The following is a 14,957-nucleotide window of genomic DNA, read 5'->3' on the forward strand; positions in this document are numbered from 1 at the left end:
GTATAAATGGGAGGTTATAGGTCAGTGTGGTATTCTAACCATGCACGTTTTAACACAAATAAGGAGCTCTAAATGTTGATTTGTGCTTGATCTTGGCGAAATAAACGTATGTACGCAACTCGAGGAATTTGCTAACCCCCAAAAAGTCCGACGAAGCGACGAACGTCCGCAAAAAACAGTGTGGTGTAATTTCGCGTCGAGAAAAGAAGATAAAATGCAAAGCGTCCACTCCGAAGCAGAACTAACGTACCGCAACAGCACGTCTATGATTGCTAGCACAAGGTAACATATTGTTAGCTAATTTAAGATAGCTTACCAGTGCTAGTTAGCGAATTGTAATGCCGCCTGTTCTTGGCCAAGAATAGAAACAGCCTCAGGTGGACTTTGAATTGCTTTATTGAACATTCAAAACCAAAATAAACATGTAATAATAATGACATTCCTACACAAGCTACTTTGGGCACAACTGACATCCAGGCATTCAATAATATGCAAACTAGCTAATGGTTAGCTAGGTAACAACCAGGGGCTAACTTCAGCTCACAACTGGTTAGTCCCTACCATCACTCACACATTTTTATTTTGTATTGGTGTTCTTTAAAGGGGAAAGCCAATGTGATGTTAAATGCTCTCTCATTTAATAGTGTTTTGAGATTATTTTTATTGACAATTATGAATTTTCAGGGGCGCTGCCATTTTCGGGAGTCATTTGATCTACGTGTGGGTATGTGACGTGTACCGTGCCGTTCCAAACGCTCGATTACATGGGACACCATTTATGCCCAGTGGTGATTTCTCAGATTTATCCTCATCTAATGAAGAAATAGCAGTATCGGTTGATCGGGAAGACCGAGGAATATTTTCATACAGATTTGAACCTGTGGTTGTAAGTCTTGACGAGTGAGCTCCCAAGGCGGGCCGCAAGCTGAGTTTTCAAGCGGCGGAGGGCTTTAGCCGAGCTTCGGTGGTGGCGGAGGCCCTTAGCCTAGCTTCGGCATCCGGGGCTAACGGCCTCCACCGCCTGGAAGCTCGGCTCATGGCTCACCACTGCCCGCTTCGTTAGCCCCAGACGCTGAAGCTCGGCTAAACGCCTCCGCCGCCACCGAAGCTCGGCTAAAGGCCTCCCCGGGCGTCGAAGCTCGGCTCACTGCCCGCCGCCGGAGCTCGCGGCCCGCCTTCGGTGGCGGCGGAGGTCTTTAGCCTAGCCTCAGCATCCGAGGCTGACTGCCTCCGCCGCCTGGCAGCTCGGCTTGGGGCGGTGTCAGACTCCGCGTCATTCCCGCCCGAAGAACCATCCTCGGCTGCCGGCCTGGAGCTCCCGGGGGCCTTTGTTTACGCACTTATGTCGCGTGTAGGGCTCCGAGTAGTCAGACTCCGCATCATTCTGCCCGAAGAACCATCCAAATATTCAACATTAATTAAAGCCACAGGTTCAAATCCGTATGGAAGTATTCCTCCGTCTTCCCGATCAACCGATACTGCTATTTCTTCATCAGATGAGGATAAATATGAGAAATCAGCGCTGGGCATAATGGTGTCCCATGTCATCCAGCGTTTGGAACGGCACGGTACACGTCACACGTAGATCATGTGACTCGAGAAAATGGCAGCGCCCAGGAAAATTCGTAATTGTCGATAAAAATCTTCTCAAAACACGATTAAATGAGAGGATTTAACATCACATTGTCAAAATGGGGTACATATTACATGACCTATTGGATACACTGTTCATGCAAGCACTGGATTTCCCCTTTAATAATGCAAAATCCATTTTTATCCACCGGGATAGTCTGTGATACATGTAATTGTAAAAACCATATTTTACATTCTGAATCCAAATGAGATAGCACATAAGGTTTTCTGTCACTTCACTCTTGTGTACTCACGTTAGATTTGTCTAGTTTTTGACTTGGTATTCATCCACTTGACATTCTGCGCATTTGTTTGCAGACAAAATAGCCAAACCCAGCATTTCCTGTGAGATGGCTGACGCGAACCGGGCGACGCTCGTGTGCGCAACAGATTCCGAACATCCTCGTTTAGTGGAGTTCAAATGGCGCTCACATGGAAACCGGCAGCCGGGTCCCAATTTAACAATAACCATCAGGGATGAGCGTGATGATCGAATTTACCGTTGCGACGTGAGCAACCCTCTCACCAATGAAAGTGCTACATTCACTGCCAAGGACTGCTTCACTGGTACGCCTCATTTATTATGAATATCACCAATATACTATGAATATTAGGTGTTTGTACGAAGTTTGTATTTCTGTGCAGACAAAAAATCTGCTCTACTTGCCATCATCCTCCCTATCATTTTTGCTGTCATCCTCATTTTGCTCATCACGTTGGCCTGTGTGTTCCGCAGGAAACTTCGAGGTACAGGTAGGAAAAACATTTTTTTAAAAAGTAATACAAACACAAAAGTCACTTAAATGATGAAAGTGCTTGAAATAATAATTACATAAGAACTAGAAAACAAAGGTAATTGTGAGCTATTGATACATTCTAAGCTAATTTGTGAACTATCACAGTTGGTGTGCACAACCTGGAAACACACATTGCTGTTTTTCCTGTTTTTGTCCCCAAAAAAAAATCATTTTCTCTTTTTGTTCTTGCAGCATGTTTTGAAAATACAAAGAAAGGGTTTTTCAAAAGACCACGCAGTACAACGCAAGGTATGATTCATCAACTGTGAGCTGGGTGTAATGATTTTAAATCTGTTCGATGCTCATTAACATGTTATTTCAGTTGGCAGCAACCATTACGGTCGTTGAGACTATTGCGAAGTCAGATGCGTGTGCGTACAAGTCATTCTTTCACGTTTTTCCGATGAAAGTCTACCTTACAGTGAAGTGGTGTATCTGACCTGTATTGATAGATTTAAATCTATTCTTAAGCGTGGTACAAACCTATAGCCTTTTTTTTTTTAACACCTTAACTGATTTTTACACATATTTTCCAACAATATTTTTAAAAAAATTCCAGTAAATGACTTGTGAGACATGTTATAGAGATCGTGCATGTGCACCATTTTCACGCCGCCATATTGGCGGTCTAACAGAGCTCCTCGACATTGTGGGAGACATTGAACCGGAGCAGAATATTCACAACGCCCGAGACTTGTTGTGCTGTTGGTTGTTAAAACAGACGAGACATATTCAAAAAGATCATTCTATGGAAAACCAGCTGAAAAGACCAGAAAATATCGATGGATTTTGGCAATTAAACGTGATGGGTGGTGCCCGACCAAAATACACAAACACACCTGCGTAGCGATCGTTTTATTTCAGGTAGAAATTATTTTTTACAACCTCAAATTACCAAAAAGTATTTATAAACCCAAATTGGCTCATTTGAGAACAATGCGTATTAAAAAAACTGTCTGTCGCAGAGGTTTACGGAGGGTATGTTTGGCCACAATCGCTTCTGTGTACGTTCCGTGGAGACGACTCCATCCTGTTTTTTTTTTTTTTCATTCATAGTTGATGAATGACAGTTTGTGTAAAACCAGGGGTCATTTATTTAAATATTGGTATAATTGAATACTAGCTGAAAAGATTGATGGATTCCGGCACAGGTTAACGTGTCGCCGAACACGCTTCCGCGTTCAACAAGCCGTCAAAACCGTCACTATGTGGGATTTATTCCTGATGAGAACAGATCCAGCAACAAAATATTCATATGCGTTAAGACTTTTATATGCTTTCAACCTTTTCCGTGTAAATCTCGCCGAGTTACTCACCAGATCCATGTGTATATCCATTTGTCCAAGACAAGCGGAAGCAAATTAACAGTCCAATTTCTTATTGACGAAAACATCGACTTCGGCATTTAATACGGGTCCTCTATGCTGAGTTTTTCTAATTTTTCCACGTACCTTCGTCTATTTTCACCTTCCAAATGTTTGACGGTATCGGACAAGACTCTGGGGGTTGTGGTATAAGACATATTTTCGTGTCGTCTCCAACCGACTTTGCATTGAACAATATGGCGAGGTAAACAAAAGTCACGTGATTTTATGACATAGGTACACGACCTCTATAGAAACACTCGACACATGTAGTTATTCCTCAATTTGCATCCAGAAACAGCGTGAGGTCTGGTTACTTCCTAACCAGTTATCGTTCAGTTTCACGTCACAATCACAAAGTTTACTTGAATCTGATGCCAGCATGACTTTGATCGTAACGGATAGAAAATGGTCAAATTGGCATTGATTGTATGTGCGAGGCTTCCTGCTGGGCTCCATTTATATTTGTATTGGTTTTACAAATTTCAGGTTCCAGTGAGGGTGACGAAACCACGTACTTCCTGGGTGGGCTGCCCACGCTTCCCTCCAATCAGAGGCTGCGCCCTTTGCTTCCGAGTGATTGGATTGAGCTGACTAATGGCAATGATGAAAAACTTGATGCAGTAAATGGTAACGTCTATCATGTTGTTTTACAAGCTCGCTTGTTTTTCTGTTAAAACTGCTTTTCAGTGTTTGGATTTTGGTGTTTAAGGAACGAACAAGGAGCTTACTGGAGATGAGGGGGCAGAGTCTGACGCAGCCATTGGCCTCACCGCTTCCGGCGACCTACCCAATTCCCCTTTAGCATCCTCGGACGCGAACATCACCACCGAACATAAGGATAACTCATCTCAACGAGTCTCTGGAGACACCCCGGATGAAATTTCAAGCGAAGTTGACTTACCCGAAGTTGAGAAGGCTTCTGCCACTTCGACAGAAGAGGAAGGTCCAGAAGAAGGAGGAGTGGCAGCAGCTGCTGGGCAGGAACCGCTTTCAGACATTGCACAGACAGCGCCGGGAACTGGAGGTGAGAACCACTGGGAGAGGAGCAGCTCGGCCTCTGAATGTGAAACAGAGTCAGATGATGAAGATGAGGAGGTCATTGCAGATGACGAACAGAGTGAGAATGAATCCCACCATTCGCTGACTGACAGGCGCACAAATGCAACTCAGACTCACGGCTCATAAACCTTTTCATTCTTTTTTTTTTTTTTTTTAACAAGTTGGTATTTTTAAAAAACCCCCCCAAAAAACATTATAATTGTTTTGTTTTTTTTTTTAAATGAACTGAATGTCTAATAATAATATATGAGCTGATTACTGAAATCACCACTAGTTCTACTGGTATATACCGTAATTCCCGGCCTCCAAGTCGCGACTTCTTTCACTGCCACCGCGCTAGTTAGCACTGTGCTAGCGTTAGCATCGCCGCTTTAGCGTTAGCGCCGATGTGTTAGCGTTAGCACCACCGTGTTAGCATTAACAGCGCCGTGTTAGCCTTAACAGCGCCGCATTAGCACCGCGTTAAACTCTGTACCAAGGCTTATCATCAGGTGTGCTCTGTAGGCCGGGAATTACGGTAATTAGGAAATACTGTATCAAACATTTTAATGTTCTCATTAATACCGACTGTGGTAATCGGACTGATGCTATAAAAGGTGCTCACTATGTGTTTGCACATGTTGGTGCCTTTCAAAGTTTAATATTTGAAGCACTTGAGTTGTAAATAGGCTAATTTTTTCCTACAAAATATATGCCAAATGGAACAAATGGAATAGTGTTCTGTTTTATGATTGACCAGCCAGGACCTGATACCGTACACTTGAATTGCAAGTTCTTATCTGCAGTTGGACAATTAGAAGAGTATTTCAATTGACCCCTCCGTGGATATTGCGCAATCCGCATCACTGACCAATCAGAGGCCAGAGATCTGCATAAACCAAAGCCCGTTTTTGCTCCCGCCATTTTCTCAGATAATATTGAATGCTCCAGTATAGGTTTTGTTAGCGTTTTATCGCGTATTTGGGTTATTTAACAAAAAAATATGGTTAAGAGGTGTAGTCACGGACTTTGTAATAGTGACGACAGGTATCCTGAAAGGCTAGTTGGTGGAGTTCGATTCGTACCCTTTCCAAAACCGAAGACCCAGTACGAAAAAATGCCTTCGATGGATCAAACTTTGTGGAAGACCGCATCATCAACTAAATCCATTTAACATCAACCGGAACAGATATGTTTGCACGAAGGTATGCCCTATATTTGATTTTCAATACATGTCTCGTATAAATGAATGAGACGTTCTCCGCTAGCATAACATTGCTACGTGTGAACGATTGACACACTTATTCTTTGTTGATCGATATTTAGCGATGATCGGAGTGCACAAACGTGTCGTTTTCTTGCTGGCTCGCGGCCGAAGCTTAACCAGACTGCGTTTGACTAAATTTGATTTTTAATACACGTCTCGTATAAATGAATGAGACGTTCTCCGCTATCTTAACACCGCTACGTGTGAAGGATTGACACACTTATTCTTTGTTGAGCGATATTTAGCGATGATCAGACTGCACAAACGTATCGATTTCTTGCTTTCTCGCGGCCAAAGCTTAACCAGACTGCGTTTGCACGAAGATATGCCCTAAATTTGATTTTTAATACACGTCTCGTATAAATGAATGAGACGTTCTCCGCTAGCATAACATTGCTACGTGTGAATGATTGAATGAAATCAGAAGCATGGCGTCTCTCTCAGTTCAGAATGTATTGTATTTAGAATGTATAGTATATCGTTGATTTGAATGAAATCAGAACCATGGCGTCTGTCTCAGTTAATGTATTGTATTGTATTTGCCATTTTTTACGAATTGTTTGTCTTACGTCAGCGCACGTGGCGTGACGTCACTTCAGGAGGCGTGGTTAAGTGCCCTGTACGGAGGGGTCAATTGGAAAGTGAAAAATTTGTTTCAAAATGCACTGCACATTATTAATGTAATTAAAAAAAAAAAAACAAAACACTAATTCTTGAATCCATCCCAAAAAAAGGGGGAAAATTCTTGGATGTGGAGTGAGTCCATTTTTAACTGTCATTATTATAATTATGACCCACTGCTCTTTCAGCTCAAAGATTATGAGCATTTTCATACACTAATGTGTCATAAAGAAAAAAAATGGAATCTGTGAGACTTATGGCTTGCTTTTTTTTTTTTCCACTTACGAAACAGACCCCTGACCCTAAAACTAATTTAGCACCGTTACTTTAAGTACGTCAGCTACAGTATTTTGATGCCGGAATCAAAGCCAATCTTTGATATCTTTTGGGAATCTGAGTTTACTCACCGCTTTGCAGGCATCACTCATTTCGGATTGACAAGGCTGCGATTGATTGAATTACATAAAATTAATGTTTTGTTGGGCAGTAAGTAAATAGCCTGATTTAACGTTTACTTGCTTATACCGCTTCAATTATGCTATTTACTAATTTTGATGATGTATAAAAAGCATGTGACTGTTTTTATTAAAGAAGAAGAACTTGACTGATTACGTGAGAATTGTCAAATTTCAAATTAGTACCTGGTACGCCTGATTTTGAGAATGACATGGATGACTAAGGACATCTGAAGCTGTTCACAGTTGAGAGGCTGAAATACAGGGTTTGAATTTTTTAAAATTATTTTTTTTATATCTAAATTGCCCCTAGGTGTGATCATGAGTGTGGCTGTTAGTCTCAATGTGCCCTGCGATTGGCTGGCAACCAGTTCAGGATGTACCCCGCCTCCTGCCCGTTGACAGCTGGGATAGGCTCCAGCACTCCCCCCGACCCTAGTGAGGATAAGCGGCAAAGAAAATAGATGGATGGATAAATACTATTCAACCTTGTCACTTAATTACTTCCTTTTGGGTTGTGTCCAGTAAGATTTCAAGACACTCTCAGTGTTGCTATAAAACATTTAAATTGGATGCTGATTAAGTTATTTTCTGTCCATAGTGGAGCGTAGGAGTTGAATGGAAGAGGATGACCATTGTTGCTCAAATTTGGCTTACTCCAATTTGTCACCCCGCTTCTAAAATGAAGACTAGGCTTTTGCACCAAACACTAAAAAGCAGTCGGCAGACGTTTACCAATTTTTCCTCTATGCGAAGGGCCTCTCACATTTTTAAAAATCACTTCATATGTTAAAATTAGGGCGTCCCCTGCCTCCTGCTCATTGACAGCTGGGATAGGCTCCAGCACTCCCCGAGACCCTCATGAGGATAAGCGGCAAAAAGAAAATGGATGGATGGATGTTAAAATTCGGTATGAGTACTGTACCCCTTTTTATGAGAGATCAAAGAGTGACTCAAGTGCCCACAACTGTATTATTATCCTTTTGTCAAAAGGGGGCAGTCTTTATCAACTTCTAGTTACATTCACGTTTGTCTCTCATCCAAGTGTCTTGTTAAGAGTGTGATATCTCGCCAGCAGCGATGGCGCCCATGCTCAGAGCGGCCGGGCCCACACAAAGACATGTTTCATCGTGTCCTAAAAAGGGAGTTGACCTTCAGGCCTTCAACTGTAAGCTCGAGTCAGATCAGCAACACCGTGACGTCGGCATCTGTAAACAAAGAAGCGGTTGCATGGACTGCCGTGCGACAGGCCGCGGCAGATCTCCGGAGGGCAGGCCCGCCCCGCGTGGGGGGGGGGGGGGGGAAAGTCACACATGATTAGCTTAACCTCTGAGTCACCGAGGAGTCTGTGATCTGGTACCAGCTGACCCGGGGGGTTCGGGGCACGGGCGAGGAATGAACACTATCGCGTTTCAGCGGTCACAACAAATACCGATGGGATATCGAAGGATTGAATTGTTTGTGGCTCTTCGGTTTGAGGGTCGCAATGTGGTTCCACTGAGACCCGGCGGGAGAGCTGGCACACATTCCATCAGCCGAACTTTGCTCGGTCCAGCTTATCGTCACTGTCTGACCTCATCTGATGATTTCATTAAAAAAAAAAAACCCACATCAAACCACCATTATGAGCGTGAACCTGTGGTGTTGCTAAGGCTATTTTAGGGGGGTTTCAGCCCCCAACACATTTGCTACGATGTGTTTATACTGATGTGTTATCGTTGTAGTCCCCTAAACCCGATACTTTCCCCGACTCCCACCCTGATAATTACATTTTGGGCAAAATAATTTTCCATCAGCAATTACAATGATGTAAAAAAAAAAAAAAAACAGGTTAACTGTTGACCATGTGACAATTGTTTGTCACTCGCCTTTAACTGAAATAGTACTGATACAACTGTTCCTGCCGGCAGCTGGAAAAGCGTTGGCCTCACAGTTCTGAGGACCCGGGTTCGATCCCGGACCCGCCTGTGTGGGTTTCCTCCGGGCACTCAGGTTTCCTCCCACGTCCCAAAATCATGCATCCATTGGACACTCTAAATTGCCCCTTTGGGTTGATTGTGAGCGCGGCCGTTTGTCTCTGTACCCCGCCTCCTGCCCGTTGACATCTGGGATAAGCTCCCGTGACCCTCGTGAGGATAAGCGGCAAAGAAAATGGATGGATGGACTAATGTTCCTGCTTTTGTCAGTCTAAAAGTAAGTACCAGTCGACTTGGTGCCATCCAGTTGAACCCCCCCCCCCCCGCCCCTGCCTTAATTGTGAGTCAGATGGTGAAAATACATTCTTGAATCTGCACATTTACCCCCATCCTCACCAAGATTCAATAGCTTCCTTCTTAGCACTTTTATTTTTACCTGCATTTGTTCACTAATTACAGGTTTCACCAAAAAAAAAAAAAAAAAAACACTGTGAAAAGGCCATGAGAACAGCACAGCTAGAATGCGACTAATGACTTACAATTGATCAGCGATACGGCATGTAAATTATATTTGTAGGGTTATTAGCCTCTCGTCGTCACACGGGTATATGGTGGAATAAGTCCTCATGTAGCAGGCCCAATTACCAGTTCGCTGTGTTGCACAAATAGAGAGGAAGGCAATGAAGAAAAATGTCCCACCCGCCATACCTTTTTTTTTTTTTAATATCATTTTGATTAGCATCCTGCCTTGTTTAAATGACCTCCCAGGGGGGGAGCGCCGACGTGAAATTGAACAATATGCCGGGCCTAACTTCTCATTTATTTTTACGCAGCGTTCGGGCAGAGCCCTGGCACCGCTCCACCGAGGAAGCCTCGGGAGACCAGACCTGGGTTAGTCGGGACAAATCAATGAATAACAGCCGAATTACTGTTCTTCCGCGACGCGGCACGCGTGGCGCCCGATGTAATTACGTGGACGGAGTGGTGCGGTGGAGAAACTGTATAAAGGAATAATATCCCTTTCTGTGTCGATAAAGGTCCTCTGTTCAAACGCATTATGTGTCAGAGCTGCAGGAGTAATTGCAGACCAATGTTTGTCATTTTCCTCATTAGAACGCCGCATTTAGTCAGTCTTCCCCTCCTGGCTGTTGATATTTTATGACCGAGCTCATTCAGTACAGTGTGATGTTGCCCCTTAAATTGGGTTGTCAGATTATAATTAATTTCATGAACTGCCCGCATACATGTAAACGGATAGGACTGTAATGGGGGCCGTGAGGTCCAAAATCCACATTCTTCAAAATCTGCCCTGCAATTGTGACCAGTACACTTAAAGTCAGCTTGGGTAGCTCACTCTTCAACCCGAGAGAGGGTAAGCAGGATAAAAAGTGGATGCGTGGAGATATATCCATCCATTTTCTTTGCCGCTTATCCTCACAAGGGTCGCAGGCCGTGCTGGAGCCTATCGCAGCTGTCAACGGGCAGGAGGCCGGGTACACCCTGAACTGGTTGCCAGCCAATCGCAGGGCACATTGAGACAAACAGCCGCACTCACAATCACACCTAGGGGCAATTTAGGGTCTTCAATTATTGTTGCATGTTTTTGGGATGTGGGAGGAAACCGGAGTGCCCAGAGGAAACCCACGCAGGCACGGGGAGAACATGCAAACTCCACACAGGTGGGTCCGGGATTGAACCCGGGACCTCAGAACTGTGAGGCCAAAGCTTTCCAGCTGACCACAATGCCGCCCATGGAGATATATATATTTAATAGTATTATTTTTCTTTACATCATCTAAGAGTGACAACTCTGTTTAAAAAAAAAAAAAAATAGCCATTGAACACAAGTACCCCCCCCCCCCCAACCCGCTTTCAAACTCCTGAACTTTAGATTCAGTCCGTAATATCTTGGCAATAATCTGCCCCCCCCCCCGCGAGGCTCCACATTGTTAGGTAAATATTGTCCTTCCGCTGTTGAGGAAATGTTGTTTTGATAGAGTATTTTCATCTAAATGTAGTTTGTGTACCTTGACAATATGTGAATCATCCCAAAAGTTCGCACATACACAGACATACAAAGCACCAACACACATGTACATTAAATTACATATAATAGTTTGAAAAACAATATTGTAGGAGTAACATAAACAGTGTGTTGCGGGAGAAGAGACCTAGCATTAGCTACTACTCGTTTTGAATTAGGTGAACATTGTTGAAACTATGCTAGCATTTAATTATGTTAGCTCTTTGAGATACATTAGCATTAGCACTCACCATTTTTAAACGCGGCCTCGCATACAGTAACTGCCAACTTCACTGCACTTCAGCCACTGTTGGTCTTCCTGATAATCTTGTACATAACATAAGTGTTGTTTTATCTTAAAAATATTGTTTAAACAGCTTGTTTGATTTGGCCTTCTGTTCACCTCACCGGTTTACATCACTTCCTTTGTGGACAGGAAGAAGGTTTTATTCTACCATTTTGTAGGCAATCCTGACATCTGTTGCAGTTCACAAGTCTTGATTTTCCCGAGAAAGCAATATATGTAAGTCTATTTCTTGGTTTATTTCATTGTTGTTGTGGAGTCTATCTTCACATTTATGTTAACGATGGAGAGGATGTTTGTTCGATTTGAATCATGTGTTCAGGCTTTTGGCCTTGTTAATTTTCCCTGTACACTGCACAGTATTTTTTCTTTTTAAAGTGCACAATAGATTAGAAATGACATTTGCAGTGTTATTTTGAAAAGTTTGAAAAATTTATTTACCACTAAGGATTCATTTCACGCAGAGCACCGCTATTTCCAGCGGCTCCAATGTGTTTTATGAGTTATATATTGTCAAAGCGCATTATATGCCGTTTCCTGATTTGTATTTGAAGTAAGTTTCCTCAACTCAGACTGAAGTTTGAACACCTCACTGAACCCTACAAAGATTATCAGCGCAAATGTATTTTATCCTTTGGGGGTGGGGGGGACTGTTTCCAAATATTGTTTTCCCATTGGATCTTTTGTATAAAACCGAACAATTTGTTCCTCTTCATCCGTTCAGCACCATGGACAGACCGTTTCTGAGACGCAGTGAGATTTTGTTTTCTGTCGTCATGCTCTTGCATCTCTGCTCACCCCTTTCAGCAGTCTAGTGTATCTCACTAGCATGCAGTGTGTCATCCGATCGCATCCTGAGAGAGGACTCTCTGTGACATTTCTCGTAAAGTTACTTAGATAAATTTAATAGAGTAAATCGAGCTTCTAGGTTACCTGTATCTTTTACTCCTCACCTTTGCATAGCAATCAACCTGGCAATACTATATCAACCGATTCGTGGTCAGCGTCCCATTTTTGAGACGTCATGATTTTAACACATTATATCCTCCATTTTCTTTTTTTTTTCCCGCTTGAAAAATATATCGTTTAATGAGCAAGGAAACCCAAGTACCCTCTCGCGGGCAGCGTCCCATTTTTGGGACGACATTATAAATTATCATATAACTTAACCATAAACGTAAAAGAAGTGTTATTTCCTTGATTGTGGCCTTTTAGGAGACTTTTATCTCAATAAGGCAAAAAATTGCCACCCTGCCCATGAATGGGTTAAGTTGCAAAGCTTGGACTTGTGGCAAGGCTTTGAGACCAAGCTGTATTGTCACTGATTTTGAGCCATTAATGGTCGCTAGAGAATTGGAGGCCCAATTTGAAGCTCCGAGAGCAGCAGATTTAAAAGAGACTGGATTAGTTTTCATTAAAAAGGGACACGATGAAGAACACCGAAGTCTTTTCTTGATGTGAAGCTAGCTGGCTACTTGACAAGATAAAGTAGGTAGTAGTTGTAGTACGATGTCTTCCGATTTAACTGCTTTGTCAACTCCTCTGCAACCAAATGAACTAAAGTGTTGGGATCACGTCGTAACGGATAATTTAGTTTCTAATCGTGTCAAAGAGCGCATGTCCAATCAGTGAACAGATTCCTCAGACCAAAAGCCAACGAATATCCTTTCCAAAAATAGATCCGTCATTTTAAGATGCAGACATTATTTTCGTGGCGATCCGGCGTCGCCAAAACGCAATGTACTTAATCACTTACATGAAAGTGAAAAGTTACCAACGCAAGATGTACTCTGTTGTGTGGGTGGTGCACTTTGAATGTCCAAATGCTCTCCATATGTCTGGCATCTCCCCTGTCCCATTCTTTCAACAGGCTGGAGCTAGATAGAGCGTTTTATTTTGAGTGTCACAACAGGAAGGCTGCCTGTGAAACCGAAACGAAGAGAGATGAATTTCTCAGAAGATTTCAGCTTAATTACCCGACAGAAGACTTGTTGGTTTTTGTACAGTATTTAGAATGATGCTTATTGTTTAGGCTAAGAGATTGACAACAATGCCTTTGTTATAATCTCAAACGTTTGCTTGCTAAGACTTGTCGTACGGACGATAATGTTCCTACATCGACGAACGATTCCTTCCGAAGACTGAATCTTTTTAATGAACGAACTGAACCAGATCAGTTTATGTTTGTTTGTTTGATGTTTATGTTATGTTAATTTATGTTTTGTTTTATCAGTTTATAGTGATTATTATTATAATGATAATAATGATTTATTCTTTTTGCATGCCCGCTGCTCGCCACTGTTGGTCAAGCATATTGCCCGGGAATGGAAACGGAACTGTTGACGCGTTCTGTCACTCACTTCTGAATATTTGCTGAGTGACCAACCAATGAGCAGTCAGCATTGTAGGCGAGGGCGGGACGGATTTTCGGCTCGCCAGCGATGTCACTCACTTCACCGAATGACCAATGAGCAGCCAGCGCTGTGCAGGAAAAAAGAGGGACTTAAGTGAACTGAGTGATTCGTTCAGTGAACTGGTGTACTTAGGAACTGAAGAGTGATTCATTCATTTGCGATCCGCCAAGCCGGGATGTACTAGTACGATGAGTGATTCATTTGCCAGAGGAACAACATACTACGCAGTGAGCGTACTTATGAGTGATTTTAACAGCAAGTTCTGACATCCTCGCGGGTGCAACTTTCTCTAGCAATCGTTTCTTCAAGCTAACAGCTAATTTTGAGTCACTTATTAACACTTATATTTAAAATAAATGTAAATTGATTTTAAAATATAGTATATACGAACACATATATCATACTTTCTGTATCTCTAATGCAATTATTAAAGCATTTTTTCACAATAATAGTAATAATGCCAATAATTATGCATAAAACCTTTAGAGCATCTCTCAGCACTTTTTATTTATTACCTCACCACCTTTCCTACTTTCAAATAGACAACATTAACAATGCATATAGTGCTTCGGTGAATGTGTTGAGTGAATGCGACCTTCGTGGATGAATCAATCATGGAATGAGGAAGCACTTATATTATTTTATGAAAAAGAATCAAACAACTCGGTGAAGGAATCATTTGAATGAATCTTTTTTTAGGAAATGATTCAAGTGAATCAGTACACTTAAAAAAAAAAAAAAAACAGAAAACAAAGCTGCCGTTTCCATCGCTAATGGATGACAATGTTGACCACCACTCTTCGCACGCACTTGCAGAGGAACCAAACACTGCAATAATATGCATAGCATGGTTGTAAAGTGATGTTTCCACTTTGGTACGAAACACCAATTATTTGTCGTTGTTTTGTCTATCAAATCTATAGTAGCGTTGAAACCATACCACCGAGAAGGCAGAGGCACAACAACACTAAGCTATAAGCAAAATCCAAAAACGTGAAGTGAGGTCTGATGACTAGGAGGCAAACTTGGAAACATGAACTGAGACGGGATTAAGCTATGGTAGCACAGAATCGCTGTGACGAGGATAGCTCACACTACACGTTCTCTCGGTGGTGGAGATTCC

The 14,957-nt window shown here is 42.4% G+C and overlaps 1 protein-coding gene and 1 long non-coding RNA gene across 3 annotated transcripts in view; one reads left to right on the plus strand and one right to left on the minus strand.

The window, feature by feature from the left end:
* LOC133512676 (immunoglobulin superfamily member 3-like) overlaps window positions 1–6,028 on the minus strand; it is a 43,962-nt gene extending 37,934 nt beyond the window's left edge. Inside the window, exon 1 of the mRNA XM_061842508.1 lies at window positions 4,698–6,028. Coding sequence (XP_061698492.1) covers window positions 4,698–4,896 — 199 coding nt within the window. The 5' untranslated portion in view covers window positions 4,897–6,028. The remainder of the gene's footprint in view (window positions 1–4,697) is intronic.
* Window positions 6,029–11,534: 5,506 nt separating this feature from the next.
* Window positions 11,535–14,957, plus strand: part of LOC133512682 (uncharacterized) — a 119,512-nt gene continuing 116,089 nt past the window's right edge. For both annotated transcript variants that reach the window (XR_009798244.1, XR_009798243.1), the window contains exon 1: window positions 11,535–11,639. This is a non-coding gene — a long non-coding RNA (uncharacterized LOC133512682). The remainder of the gene's footprint in view (window positions 11,640–14,957) is intronic.

Source organism: Syngnathoides biaculeatus, chromosome 14 (assembly GCF_019802595.1).
Source record: "Syngnathoides biaculeatus isolate LvHL_M chromosome 14, ASM1980259v1, whole genome shotgun sequence".
In the NCBI taxonomy this organism is placed as follows: Eukaryota; Metazoa; Chordata; class Actinopteri; order Syngnathiformes; family Syngnathidae; genus Syngnathoides; species Syngnathoides biaculeatus.